Source organism: Ascaphus truei, chromosome 10, assembly GCF_040206685.1.
Source record: "Ascaphus truei isolate aAscTru1 chromosome 10, aAscTru1.hap1, whole genome shotgun sequence".
Taxonomy (NCBI): Eukaryota; Metazoa; Chordata; class Amphibia; order Anura; family Ascaphidae; genus Ascaphus; species Ascaphus truei.
The window spans coordinates 41,590,877-41,605,879 of NC_134492.1; the positions used below are offsets into that span (position 1 = coordinate 41,590,877).

The following is a 15,003-nucleotide window of genomic DNA, read 5'->3' on the forward strand; positions in this document are numbered from 1 at the left end:
TTTATCCACTACCGACACGCGTGCGCACGGCAGACAACGTTGGCGCGGCAGCTTGGTGTAAATATAAAGAAATTTGTATTTTCGAGTGGCTGTCGTACCACTGTGAGTCCATCACAGAGAGGCCTACCCTTGTGATGTCATGGCCACGCCTCCTAGCCACGCACGTCATTGTTTGGCCTATAAGTACAAAACGTGCATGCCACGTGCAACGTCGTGCACGCGCCCTTAGTATAATACATGCCTTAATCCTTCTCCATCAAGGATTCTCCGAATGTATCACCATTTAATTTGTAAATTGCACGTTTATTCTGGTTTCCCAAATGCATAACCTTACATTTATCTGTATTAACCCTCATCTGCCATTTACCTGCCCAAGTTCCAGTCTATCCATGTCCTTCTGAAGAGAAATTACATCCTGCTCTGATTCTATTACCTTACACAATTTGGTGTCATCAGCAAAGATGGAGATTTTGCTCTCGATGCCAACCTCAAGCTCATTAATAAACAAGTTAAAAAGCAGGGGTCCCAGTACCGATTCCCGAGATACTCCACTCAACTTTAGCCCAACCTGAAAAATTACATTTATTACAACTCTGTTAGCTTTCAACCCAGGTGCAAATATTTTTTACAAAGTCCAATTTGCTTTATTTTGTACAGCAACCTAGTGTGGAACCGTATCAAAAGCCTTTACAAAATCTAAGTAGACCACATCAACTGCATTACCCTGGTCTAAATTTGTACATACCTCCTCAAAGAAACTAATACGGTTAGTTTAGCATGACCTAAACCTTCGTAAATCCATGCTGACTATTACTAATAATTTTGTTTTCCATTAGGTATTCCTGAATATTATCCTGTACTAAACCTTCAAGTAGCTTCCCCACTATTGAAGTCAGGCTTACAGGTCTGTAATTCTCCGGTTGTGATCTTGCTCCCCCTTTTAATATAGGCACCACATCTGCTTTACGCCAATCTTGTGTTACCGAGCCTGTGGAAATGGAGTCCTTGAAAATTAAATGTAATGGTTTGGCTATTGCAGAACTCAACTCCTTGAGAACTCTTGGATGTATGCCTAGTAATAACAGCAAGTGAGGAAGACCTTTAACATGTCTTAGTTCAGATGCACTCTGGGGTTGTAATCTCCTTGCTCTTCCAATAAGGGTTATTCAGAAAGACTTAAACTGGTAGTTGAGCACAGGATTTGTAGCTCTACAAGTCTGTATTTCCAAGGTCTTTATCGGAGTTGCATAGCTGAAGTGTCCTCCTATAGTACAACCTACTTGACTACATATGAAAAAGCGGGTGAGTAAATGAAACAGCAGCTTTACGACTTGATGTTGAGGTCAGTACCACAGCCTTATTTTCTGTTGAAATGGGCCGTCTAATATAGCAAATAAAAAACAAACAAAAAACAAAAAAAAACAATTTAACAGTCCAATTGCCTTCCTTAAACAGATGTAAACATGATTAAAGCAAAGATTTGGCTGCTCGTTTCTTTTAAAAGGCACAAATCGCATTTCTTCAGGGCCTCTTAATGAAGGAGTGTTTGTCAATAAAGTGTTTCCTCTACCCCTTATCCCACCCTGCAGTGAAAGCCCCGTCCCTCCTCTCCGCCTCCCCTTCCATTACATCTTATAGAACACATACAGAAAAGATTGGCCGGAGTAAAATCAAACCTGCCCAACTCTCAGCTCACTAATTTTTTGTTTTTGCTTTTTAATATAAAAATCGATTTAACCCTGCGACTGCCTTTCGGACACTGTTTCCTGGATGGGCCGCACCTTCAAAGGACTTTCTACATAGGAAATGTTCAATGAGAGCTTTATTTCCAAGCACGTTGCAGGTATTATCAATGGTGGATTTCCCATTAGGCCGGTGCCTAGGGGGGTGGCAAAAATGTCCGCCCCCACATACCTTTGTCGCGCTTTCGGGCCTGATGGGAAGTCATTTAGCTGTTGCGCCCGCCCCCTTATCTGCCGCCCCCTGATTCTCCTTCTGAACCGCGGCATCAAATGATGTCACAACGTTGAGTTACCATGGCAACGTGATGCTGTGCGACGTCACGTTGTGGACGTCTGCGACGCCATTTGACGCTGCGGTTCAGAAGGGGGAGGCGGCAGGTAAGGAGGCGGCTGCAACAGCTGTGTTTAGGGTGCGGCGGATCTTGAAATCCACTGCTGGGTGTTCTGATTTAATGCTGTGCACTGGACATTGCTGCAGTACCCTTTACACATCTGGGCCATTCCCACCCACATATATTGTTGTGAGAATAACCCTCTTCAAGTGAAGTATTCTATTATTATGCTGTATAGCGCCATCTAACCCAAATAAAGAATAATTTGCTAGCAATAAGCACATGCCAATGAATTTTTAAAGTGGCTTAACCTTTTGATTTATATATTTAAAAAAAAAATAATAATAAATAAATAAAACACACAGGCGATCCAAACGCTTTTTGTATTGGGAGTCTAAGCAGTGTTGTGTCGTCAATTGTATTATATGAACATGCCAGAGATAATTATTTGTTCAGCTGACAAATAAAAAAAACTATTTTAATAAACCCAATGTTTCTGTGGTTCTTTCACCTGTCAGAATTTAAAAACTAGACATACGTTCAAGCCTGGAATTCAGGTCTATTCTGGAATGGTTCTTTCTATTTAAACGTGATCATTATAGCCATCATGTAAATGTATCCCTTATTTAAGTTTGGCTTTGATGTCTAAAAACATGCATTTAATAAAATAGCTATATAACTTACTAACATGTATATTGCCCGGGCTGAGTGGGGAGTTATTTTCTATAGTATACGAGACTTTATGCATCAAAATATTGTGCACTAACCTTTACGGGCTGTACATAGTTATTGCCCAAGCCTGATGTGCAGCTGTGATATTTCACTCGGGAGTCAAGAGATTCTGGCCTTTGCCTGAATAGCCACAACTGAAAGATTGAATACAGCATTAGCAACTACACAAAAGTGGTTGGAGACAAATTGACGAACTGAAGTTATGGAATAAATGAGAAACAACAATGCAGCAACAACAATTAAACCTACACACAGGCGGAAAAGGACCAATATAAAAAGGTCTGCCAGTTCCCTCTGCAAACCCTTACAAGATTCTTCCTAAAAACAGATACTAATTTTGGGAAAATTAATTAATCGTGCAAATCCATGCGTTTGGAGTAAATTAAATAAATACATGGGGGGGGGATTCGAGATTGTGGAATTCAGGGTTTCTAGATATTTCTATCAAATAGGGTTAGCATCGAATTAATGTTATGCAACTTGGTGTGGATTTTCTGGTGAATATTTCAAATTACAGAAAATCATTTGCACATCTTGAGAGACCAACTAATAAGTATTTATAAGTAATCGGACAGAATTTTTTAAAATTATTTTGGACAAAAAATAAATAAAAAAAAGAAGAGGAAAGAGAAAGAATAGACCGTAAGGATGGAAAGAAGGGATGGACAGAAAGCAAGATGCTATTTATTAGTGACCATAATATTCAGTAAATATAATTGTTCCAAATAAAAGCAGCCCCATGCCACCTACCAATGCCTCTGCCCCATTGTATGGTGAGATGGTAAAAGAGTTTGTGAAGACACGGATCTGCAAAATTAAGCAAAACACAAATGTCTACAGTACCTGATGAGCAAATCAGTATAAGTTGCTTCAAAACAAGGTTATTTGCAATAATATAATAATATTTGTTATTTTATAGACTAGCACAAAAACGACAATGTTATTTTACAGAGCATGACTGTCTTCCTTGGATGTACATTTAAAAGACAGAATCTTTGTACTCTTAGGCTGCGTCCAGGGTGAGGAGACACACGCGTGCGCACTCACGCTCGGCACGTTAAAATACCTTTTAATTGATGCAAGCGTCCAAAGTGCCGCTTGGTGCGCGCACGGGTAGGAGCGGTGCTCGGACAGTTACATTTGTTTTCCCGGCGCTATGGCGCATCACGTGACCAGGTAAGAGCCAATGAGAGCACAGCAGTCACAACAACCAATCAGATGGAGCCGAGGATGTGACGTCACGCCCCACTACAGTCTGACACGCCCCCCCTTCCCTCGCTCGAGCACGCATTGAGAAGGACAGCGAATCGCTCCTGCTCGGGCAGACGCTGACGGCATGCCTCGTGAGCATGCGTCTCCCCACCCTGGCCACAGCCTTAGACATGCATGTACATTTAATTTGCCTAAAATCTAACTAACCAAAAATAGATGTCAGCACTTACACATTTCATTACAATGACATTTCAAAGAGGCAACAAAAAATTGTACGTTTCAGAGGACAAAAACATTCAATGGAAATAAATAGTGCGTTGTGCAACCACCGCTCATTCATCATGGAGGCAATCCAAGCAGGACTTAAAAATAAATAAATAATGGTTTTAATATATGCAATCTTTGATTACCTTTATTGAAAACTAATTACCCAAGCTGCCGATCAATTCGTTCGCCCGTGGTCGATCAGCAAAGAGCCTGCTTCCCAGGGTTCACTAAATGGCTGCCTTTCAGTTTCAATTAAACCTTCAGTGTAACTCAGCAGCTACAATGTATTCTTATATTACCCGGGTAACATTATGTATTGTTACAGTTTGCAGCTCAAACTGCTGGGAACATTGGCAACACATTAACACAAACAGGAAAAGGTGTTGCAAAGATCTTGCACTGCTCGTGAGGTGGGCTAAAACCTGAAATCAAAGAATACTCCGTATATTAAAACTCATTCAAAATAGCATTAAGAGTTGAATTTTTTCCCCCAGAGTATCTAATAGGCTACTACAGAATACATATATACCACACATACAGAAAAAAAATATGACTTGACGTACCAGCCACATGATGGGCATGATTAACATCCAGATGAAAGCCGGCAGGATCCCGTATGTCAGCTTGGTCATTACCAGACCTGGACATACAACACTGGAGTACATGCCCTAAGGAAAAGCAGGATGTGTTATATTTATTAAGACATATGCTTCAGTGAAATCATACAGCACGTATCTTCTAAGTAAAATGTAGCTGCAGAAATGCCACTCCTGAAATCAGATCTTTATACTGTACTCACGATACGTCATCAGAGCCTCCCCGTCTAACAAAAACGTCAGAGTTATCATTGAGAAATGGCGCAACGGATTCATTCAAATATTTTATTTGTATTTACAGCATCAGTGAAAACAATTCTGGGGGCTATTTTACATTAGTTCCCCATCCAGCATAAGGCAAAAAATAATTTCCAAGGTGCAGTTTCTTAAGAAACCTGTGGAGAATTTCTCTTACAAAAGATACTCCAAAAAGCCCCCCTCCCCCACTGTTAATGAATCCGTTTGACAAGTATTTGATAATGAATGCTCTATGAATAACGAGACATTTCTGTTAAAATAGTCATGTCAATCATTTGTAATTTTGAAAAATGTTCCAAAATAACATTAATATTAATTTACACTTGTGTACAAGGCCTACTCTGGCATTGGCCTATTACACTAGCCAAGGGACCCCACCCTATTCTAACAGTGGGCAATCACACTTCTATTCACACACCAGCAGCAGAGTTTCACCTGTTTGTTAAACCGTGTGTTCAGGGCCACGCTCAGTAAATCAGTGGCATATTTGGAGGAGCTGTAGGATTCCTGGCCTTGGCTGTGCTGATAATCTGCAAGGCTGAAAGTGGATCTTCTCGCATTGCTAGAAGACGTCCAGATCAGCTGGGATGGGCTGTCCGAGTGACACAACAGAGGTTCAAGCTCTCGGATCTATGAAAAAAAATGTAAGGAAAATAAAAAAAAAAACAGAGTGGATTCCTTTATAGAACTGTTACAGGGATATGCTACTACTAGTGTTTTTCAACAAGTGTTCCTAGCGAGCTTTGGGTTCCGTTAGCATCCTTAAAGGGTTCCCTGCCATTTTCAGGTCATTTGAAAATTGTACCAAATGCAAAAGAATTTACAATGCATCTGATCTCAGACCCTCAATTATAGATGGTAGGAGTTCCTTACAATGCATCTGATCTCAGATGCGCTATTAGAGTGGGTTGGGGATCCGTGGAATTTTACAATACGATGATAGTGTTCCTTAATCAAAAAAAGGTTGGAAACAACTGTACTATTATATAAGTTCAGGCATACCCCGCATTAACGTACGCAATGGGACCGGAGCATGTATGTAAAGCGGAAATGTACTTAAAGTGAAGCACTACCTTTTTTCCACTTATCGATGCATGTACTGTACTGCAATCGTCATATAAGTGCATAACTGATGTAAATAACGCATTTGTAACAGGCTCAATAGTCTCCCCGCTTGCGCACCGCTTCGGTACAGCCAGTATTGCTGTTCAGGACGTGCTGACAGACGCATGTGCGAGCTACCTATTGGGCGATATGTCCTTACGCGCGAGTGTACTTAAAGTGAGTGTCCTTTATGCCTGTATTATTCTGTAACTGACTAAGTAAGCTTCACAGAATGTTTAGCGTAAGTAGTTAAATAATTGGGATAATCTAACAAATAAAAAGCCAGATCTCTGTAGCTCTGTGTCTGTGTTTGCATTTCTCATACTATTTTCTGCTCCTGTAGTTTGATTTCTTCTGTATCAATGGTTTTCAATATCCTTTTCAGAGAAACCCAACCAAAATCATGTTTTGAAGGATAACCAACAAATATTCTTATTTATTTTATATGTAAAGGACGTGCATTAAAATGCCTTTGGTAGTATATCAGTTATTATTGGTCTATGAGGAGTCTTGTGAGGACAGGGTTAAAAACCACTGCCGAATGAACATGACAAATACATGTGAACCACTGCAGTGATCAGTTCACAGGAAGAAGGACGTTTTAGGATGTAGTTAATATAGAAATAAAACATCTTAAAACAGTGGTAAAAATATAGAATTAGAAACCTTGGTTGTCTTAATGTGTGTGAGGGACATTTTCTGTTATTGATCTCTACAGAATGCAACTACAAAACTCAAAAAAGGGCGGTGTTGCTAAAGGCAGCAGCAAAGGGACTTCACAATAGTAAAAAGAAAGAAAGGAAGCATTTCATATTTCTGGTAAATAAAGAGGATTTCTGCTTCAAATTAGCAACTCATGGCCACTGGCCTGAAGCCGCCGGTGATCCAACCACAAATAATTACCTATGAAGTTACCATTAGTGATGGCACATTGGCATAAAGCTACCACCCTGAATAATAGAAAAAAATATTTTTCTATATATATTTTTTTTTTCCAAACCCGGGAAGGTTTTCATAGTGGGATCAACAAAGATTTACCTGCACCAAGTGACCCCTTTATTAAGGCCAGCTAGGAAAAAGGGAGGGGGTTAGCAAAAAGGAATGGTTTAAGATACTAGCAACTTTTAATGACATCCTAAACAAAGTAACTTGATGTTCAGCATCACATTGGTAAAAAATCCTTTCCCCTAAAATCTAGAGAAGCACCAGGTTTCCAGGTGTAGAACCGATGTCGTACCAAAAGACTACTCGGTTTAATAAAACAAAAACGAAAGAAAAAGTGGCGTATGGAAAAAAATATGTTTGCTACTCCATTATTGTTTATTCAACAGGAACAATATAATTAGAGCTTAATCTACTGCTAAAACTCCAGTAGAAAACTTAACCTTTATTAAATCATCATAATTTAAATACTTACAGGCAGCTAACTCAATACACTAACATTGATGTGTTTCATTGCAAACAGTCACTTCCTAAGAGGTTTAGTTTTATACTTGGGTTGTATTAGCAGATTGAGCCCCTTTTATCTTTCTTTTCAAGTACATTATTGGTTTGATATCTCTATTAAGTAGATCTGGCTCAGAGCGTTTCTCCCTCGTGATTGATATGTTGTACATTTAACAGGTTACCAGGAAAGAGATAGATATTTTGAGGTGTACATGTTATGTCTGCTATGTAGATGAACTAGAGGTAAGCTGGGCACCGTATCAAAAAGTTCCTTATTAGGACACAGACAGCCAAACAGGGCCGACGTTTCGGTCTATAAAATCAGATCATCATCAGGTTGATGCCTGCTGAAGGTCTAATTATAGACTAAACCATCATCCCTGTTTTGGCTAACTTTTTGACACAGTGCCCAGCTTCCCTCCATTTCATCTACCCTGCTTTTGTAGAATGTGGACAGGCTCTCGACATCTGTGCTAGAGGCACTAACCATTGCTTATATCTTAAGAATTGGGACTTTTCGTCGAGTGCTAGGTCTTGTATGTAGAACAGAGCAATACAATGAACAGACACAACAATAACAACCACAGACATGTTGAAAGTGTTAGCAAATGTATTGTAAAAGTATCTTGTTACCAGTATGAAGTGGCCAAAGACGTTGGTCTCGAAAACCTCCTGCAACCCGTCCTCAGTGACCTTGTCCTCCTGTGTCAGAAGTCCCTCTCCTGTTGCAAACATGCTAAGGGCTTTCCTGTAATTAAACAAAGTTCTCTTCATCAGATTGGACCAGAAACTCTGGTTTGTCTTGAAGTACATTTGAATGATTTGATGAAAGACAAGGTAGAGAACATACTGTAGTTACGGACAAAGTAGAGCCTGACAAGCAAAGTGTAAATCTAACTGCATTGCCCTCTACAGTTCAGCCTCCCAAGTTCTTTGTGGCTTTGTGGCCACTTAATCTGAACGAACGTGAGTCTCAGAGCATCAAGAGCAAAAATGACATAACTATTGAAGTGGCAATGTGGCAGCAGAATAATATATATTTAGAAAGTTCAAAGTGCACACATCCAAAACCACATTAAATGCAATAAGATAAAACAACATGTGCCATATACTGTGGTGCAGTTCCTGCTTTGAGGTCCCAGACTGGATCCTCAAAGGGGATAGACAACAACGTGAACGCAACCAGAATACATTAAAAACACCCCATGTAGGGAATGTATGTATGTATGTATGTATGTATGTATGTCTTTATTTGTATAGCGCCATAAAATGTACATAGCGCTTCACAGTAGTAATACATGTCATATAAATAACAAATATAAATAACAGATCATGGGAATAAGTGCTTCAGACATACTGTAAAAGTAACATTAAGGAAGGAGTCCCTGCTCCGAGGAGCTTACAATCTAATTGGTAGGTAGGGAGAACGTACAGAGACAGTAGGAGGGAATACTAGTAAGTGCGTCTGCAGGGGGCCAAGCTTTGTGTCATGTGTCCATGATTATCCAGTGCTACTCATATGCTTCTTTAAGCAGATGTGTCTTAAGGTGGGTCTTAAAGGTGGATAGCGAGGGGGCTAGTCGGGTATTGAGGGGAAGGGCATTCCAGAGGTGTGGGGCAGAAAGTGAGAAAGGTTTAAGGCGGGAGAGAGCTTTAGATACAAAGGGGGTAGTAAGAAGACTTCCTTGAGAAGAACGCAAGAGTCGTGATGGTGCATAGCGAGAAATTAGGGCTGAGATGTAATGAGGGGCAGAAGAATGTAAAGCTTTAAAAGTGAACAGTAGAATTGAGTGTGAGATACGCGATTTAATCGGAAGCCAGGAGAGGGATTTCAGCAGGGGAGACGCTGAGACAGATTTAGGAAAGAGTAGAGTGATTCTGGCAGCAGTGTTTAGGATAGATTGTAGGGGAGACAGGTGAGAGGTAGGAAGGCCGGACAGCAGGAGGTTGCAGTAATCGGGACGTGAGAGAATGAGGGCCTGAGTCAGAGTTTTAGCAGTTGAGTAACAGAGGAAAGGGCGTATCTTTGTGATATTGCGGAGGAAAAAGCGACAAGTTTTAGAAACGTTTTGAATATGAGAGGAGAATGAGAGAGAGGAATCAAGTGTGACCCCTAGGCAGCGTGCTTGGGTTACTGGGTGAATGATCGTATTTCCAATAGCAATGTGGAAGGATGTAGTAGGGCCAGGTTTGGGAGGTAGTATAAGGAGCTCTGTTTTAGCCATGTTAAGTTTCAGTCGGCGGATGGCCATCCAGGATGATATTCCAGAGAGGCATTCAGAAACTTTGGTCTGTATAGCAGGTTAAGGTCAGGGGTTGAAAGGTAAATTTGTGTGTCGTCAGCATAGAGGTGATATTTAAACCCAAAACATGTGATTAGGTCACCTAGAGAGAGTGTGTAGAGAGAAAAGAGAAGGGGTCCCAGGACAGAGCCCTGGGGTACCCCCACAGAGAGATCAATAGAGGAGGAGGAGGTGTTAGCAAAAGAGACACTGAAGGTACGATGGGAGAGGTAAGAGGAGATCCAGGATAAAGCTTTGTTCCGAATACCAAGAGTATGGAGAATGTGAAGGAGAAGAGGCCGGTCCACGGTGTCGAATGCTGCAGAGAGGTCGAGTAATATGAGCAGAGTGTAATGACCTCTGTCTTTGGCAGCGTGGAGGTCGTCAGTTATTTTAGTGAGGGCTGTTTCAGTAGAGTGAGCAGTGCGGAAGCCAGATTGTAGAGGGTCTAGTACAGAATAGGTGTTGAGAAAGTGTAGCAATCGAGAGAATACAAGACGTTCAAGGAGTTTGGAGGCAAAAGGCAGGAGGGAGACAGGTCGATAGTTAGAAGGACAGGTAGGGTCAAGCTTGCTGTTTTTGAGTAATGGTATAACGGTTGCATGCTTGAAGGATGAAGGAAAGGTACCAGAGTAGAGGGAAGAGTTAAAGATCTGTGTGAGCATAGGGATTATAGAAGGAGCAAGAGGTTTTAGGAGATGGGAGGGAATGGGATCAAGAGGGCAAGTGGTAGAGGGAGAAGAGGAGATCAGCAGTGATACATCCTCCTCCGAGATAGCAGAAAAAGAGTCAAGAAAGAAAGAATAAGTTGTGGAACTACTGAAATAGTGTATAACATATATACAAAATGTACTGAACATAGATATAGGCAATAGCATTAAATCGGGGAATAACACAGGCACAGTAGTTTCTTTTGTGATAATGAAATGGTCTGTGTGGCTGTGTATCTATCCCACAAAGGGAACACTGCTCAGCTTACACTGAAGTAACACATCTAATATGCCAGGCAAAATAAGACTGGAAAGGCAAACACTTTTCGCTGGATGCATCAAACAATACAGACACTTATACAAGAAATGAGGAGGTGATGGCAAAGTATACATATGTACAAGTATACGGAAATAAAAATAAGCCAACCATCTCCTAGCTGCTGTAATTAGCTGAGCAGTTGCAGAAAACAAAGGACAATGCAGTTCTGTAAATTCTATGCCGACAGTCAATGGTCAGAGGAGCATTCAAGAATTATGTAGGATACCACCATGGGTGCAGAGCAGAAGCCATCATAAGATCAGGATGTTGTAGAAGCAATCTGTACTCAGGCAGCCAATTTAAGCAGATTCCTTTATTACATACATTTACATTTTAGTCTGGTACTGGGACCTTAATTAATACTTGATAAAGATCTGAGTATTGGACTTAAAGTCCATACTACATGACAACCAGCCAACTGTTCATTTTCAGAGGTCAGACACACAAACATATTGGGAATTTCAAATAGAACAATGTGTCTATTGCACTAGAAGTTTTCAGCTGTAAAATAGGTCTGAACTGCACTCTGGTTTTTTACTTAGTTCTCGCCAAAATGTATTTTACCTGGAGAAGAGGCCAGTGATGAAAGCTTTGAGGTTGAATCGAGGATTGGGCATTATGCCAGCATTCAGGTACAAATAGTCAACTCGCCCATACCTGTTAAACCAAATACAATAAAAAAACATTTATTTTTTAAATACTTTCTTAGAAACAAAATATATACTCCCGGTTTGTATGACCGGCTTTTCCACTCTAGATCAGAATTCTGAAGATCAACTATCGAATTCAATAAAAGATACTGCTAAATACAGTAGTACTAGCTACACATATCAGGAGTTATGTTGTAGCTCTCATTTGGTTCCATATTTTATAAAAGATTTAAGGAGCCTATGAACCAATGAAAAGATGAAATCCATAACCTAAGGAAAGACTAAGAAAAAAAAAAAAAAACCCACAGTCTATTGTAGAACGAGTTAAAGACTTCAAATATGGATTGCTATCCAGCAGCTTCATATAATGAGATTTCAGAGTGCCAAAGTCATTTCCGTAGGACTGGACCACATAAAACACAAACAGATGCAAAACCAGAGTAACCAGTAATAATCACAACATATGTAACAACAGCCAAAAGTTTGTTTTGAAGCTCTGCATCATCTTCTGTTGTGAGCTGCACTACATGTAATATAAGCATGCTGTGCATGTTTTTTTTTTTAATTCCCCCCCCCCCCCCCCACATCTGCGGCAGGTTGCTAAACAAGGAGGTTTATCCCACCTTAGAACGTCAAGGTTATTTGACACAGGAGAAAAAAAAACACAGGGAGAAGAACAATTTGATACATCTCTCTATAATATGTGTATCATGCAACTGCTCCCTGACTCCTCCTACAGACACTCCAGCAGAACACCTGGAACAGTGGTTTCCAACCTTTTTTTGTTAAGGAACCTTATAATAATATTGTGAAACTCTGCATAACCACATCCCTCTTGAATATCACGTCTGAGATCAGATGCATTGTAAGGAACCCCAACCCTCTCTAATAACGCATCTGAGATCAGATGCATTGTAAGGAACCCTCTAGTAGTGTGTCTGAGATCAGATGCATTGTAAGGAACCCTCTAGTAGTGTGTCTGAGATCAGATGCATTGTAAGGAACCCTCTAGTAGTGTGTCTGAGATCAGATGCATTGTCAGTTCTTCTGTATTTGGTACAATTTTGAAATGGCCTGACAATTGCGGGGAACTCTTTAGGGATACTCTGGGGAACCCAAGGGTTCCTAAACACTGACCTAGAAATACTGTATAGACACAAAGGAATCTATCTACTCGTTGAACTGTGTGATCGGACTTGGCGATAACGGGAGATACAGTATAGCTCGAAAACAGATCCCGCCATATTCATTAAAAGCGCCAAGTCTATATTCAGAGTGCCTGCGTGGCCCCGGGTCTCTCTTGGGATTTGCATGCATGTTTTTTTGTTTATGTTCTTTCCATTAAACACATTTTTCGTTAAAAACAAAAAAGCATTTTATTCTGCAGATAGTTTTCAAAGTTTTTGTATATACAATTCCCATGAATTTGAATTCATCAAAAGCTCCAGATTGTCATTACTTTTAAAACTCTGATTTTATCACAGATTAATGAATAGGGTCCCTATGAGTCGCAAATAAAATAAACAGTGCTTACATCAAGGTTGTGCCTAATTTGCCCTGATCCTGATGTGTTTTAGGTTAGGACAAAAGCATTGTGACAAAAAAACAAAAAACAATTAGGCTTTCATTAAAGTCAGAAACAGAGCTGCACACTGTAAAGTAAAACATATTTTTGATCAACATGGTGTGCTTAGTATTTTAATTTTCTAAAATATCCCTGGATATAACGTGGTAAGGTCTGAGCTAGGTGAGGCACTGATGTTCTCTGTTGTGATTTTGTCTTTATGTGCACTGGCTGGTGGAACAACAACATAGCCATCGGTGACTTGACATGGACTTCAACAAGTTACCAATGGCCATCCTGAACACATGACTATGGAGAAATATGATGGGGTTTTCCTACAATTGCTGGGCCTTTAATGCCTGGAATTGCAACAAAATGGAAAAACTTACTTTATGCCAGTTCTTAAAGCAGAAATCTCCCTACTCATTTTTTTACTCCCCCATTTTGTTTTACAGGTTGAGAAGTAGGGGGTCTCCAGAGCTTAACGACACTAATATCAGCTTTGAGGATCCCATGCTTCCCAAGGTACTTACCGGTGAAATGATCGGGTTTAATCCCCTTCCATGTCTCAGGCCACTAAGAAACTGCAACATCATCGGTTGTGGCTTCCTATTTGAAATAACCATCCATCATGAAGTAATACCGGTAATTATCTCAGGAACCTGGGGGCATTCCCGGGAGCTGCAAATAGTGGACTTCCGCCCTGGAGGACACTCTGGTTTCCTGTATCTTAACCATTTGAGGGCCGGAGGTGCCGCAGCACACACAATCATGTGACAATCACTCCTCTGACACAATCGCTCTGTCAACGTCACAGCTACTATGTCATGGGACCCCTGGAGTGCTAGACGCCACGAGGTGGTGGCTATGTCTTTGGTTCACCAAAGAGTTAAAATAAAGAGGGTTCAGTTTGGTGGGTATTGCTGCTTTAAATCTTAAACTTACTGTATAATAAATAATAGCCTCTGATGTGTGAACACATATTGGGTGACCTATATATTCTGTGGCCTTTATATCTAAGAAATACTATGCAAAGCTTTGAGTAGTTGACAGTAGGCGCTTCTAATCTCAAACTATTTGCACTTATACCTGGAGCATGTGTGTGTTACTAGTGTCTAAAGTAAATTTGCCGCATAATACCGCAATTGAGTATTAGTAATATTACATACCTCTCCCTAAGCTCCTTGGCTCCCTGTACCACTGACTTAAGGCTGCCCACATCCACCTCCAGGACACCGACATCAGCAGACGGGTGAGAGGCTTGGAGGGCAGAGCGGGCTATCTCGGCCCTCTGCATGTTCCTGCAGGCCAGGCACAAGCGGATCTGGTCATCTTGGGAGAGAAGTCGCTCACAGAGAGCCAAGCCGATGCCACTAAAAGCAGAAAACAGAAATGGCATTTGAGGCCACAGAAAATAAATGTAACCACTTACAGCTCTCGAACACACCTCAACTCGTTTATCCATCTGCATCTCCACCACTCACACACCAATATGTGTACCCCTCTGTCACGTACGGCTCCTAGCTAGCACGCAACCTGCATACAGTATGGGACAAGGGTTAATTCTCACGCCCGCAAGCACTCCCACTTTCCAAATCCGCAAAGGTCCCTCAAATGAATTTTCTCTCTCTCTCTCTTCAATCCGTCTCAATATACCACCGCCAGCACACAAGTTTGCACGTGACTTAGATATGCAACCAGGGTTAATACACACTGCTACTCTAGCCACCCCACTTTTCTCCTCCGCAAGGAACCAGTGAGTTAATATTGACCCCTACTCAATTTCTCC

At 40.9% G+C, this 15,003-nt stretch overlaps 1 protein-coding gene across 2 annotated transcripts in view; it reads right to left on the reverse strand.

Moving 5' to 3' along the window:
* The window catches only part of HSD17B7 (hydroxysteroid 17-beta dehydrogenase 7), a 33,572-nt gene that overhangs the window by 16,698 nt on the left and 1,871 nt on the right, over positions 1-15,003 (reverse strand). The window contains exons 2-8 of one of the 2 annotated variants that reach the window (XM_075616793.1): positions 14,384-14,587; positions 11,565-11,657; positions 8,323-8,437; positions 5,575-5,769; positions 4,849-4,953; positions 3,557-3,613; positions 2,842-2,940 (exon numbers count right to left, since the gene is read on the reverse strand). In XM_075616793.1, coding sequence (XP_075472908.1) covers positions 2,842-2,940; positions 3,557-3,613; positions 4,849-4,953; positions 5,575-5,769; positions 8,323-8,437; positions 11,565-11,657; positions 14,384-14,587 — 868 coding nt within the window. Of the gene's footprint in view, positions 1-433; positions 897-2,841; positions 2,941-3,556; positions 3,614-4,848; positions 4,954-5,574; positions 5,770-8,322; positions 8,438-11,564; positions 11,658-14,383; positions 14,588-15,003 lie in introns of those variants that run through there. The other variant, XM_075616792.1, reaches the window with a different exon arrangement.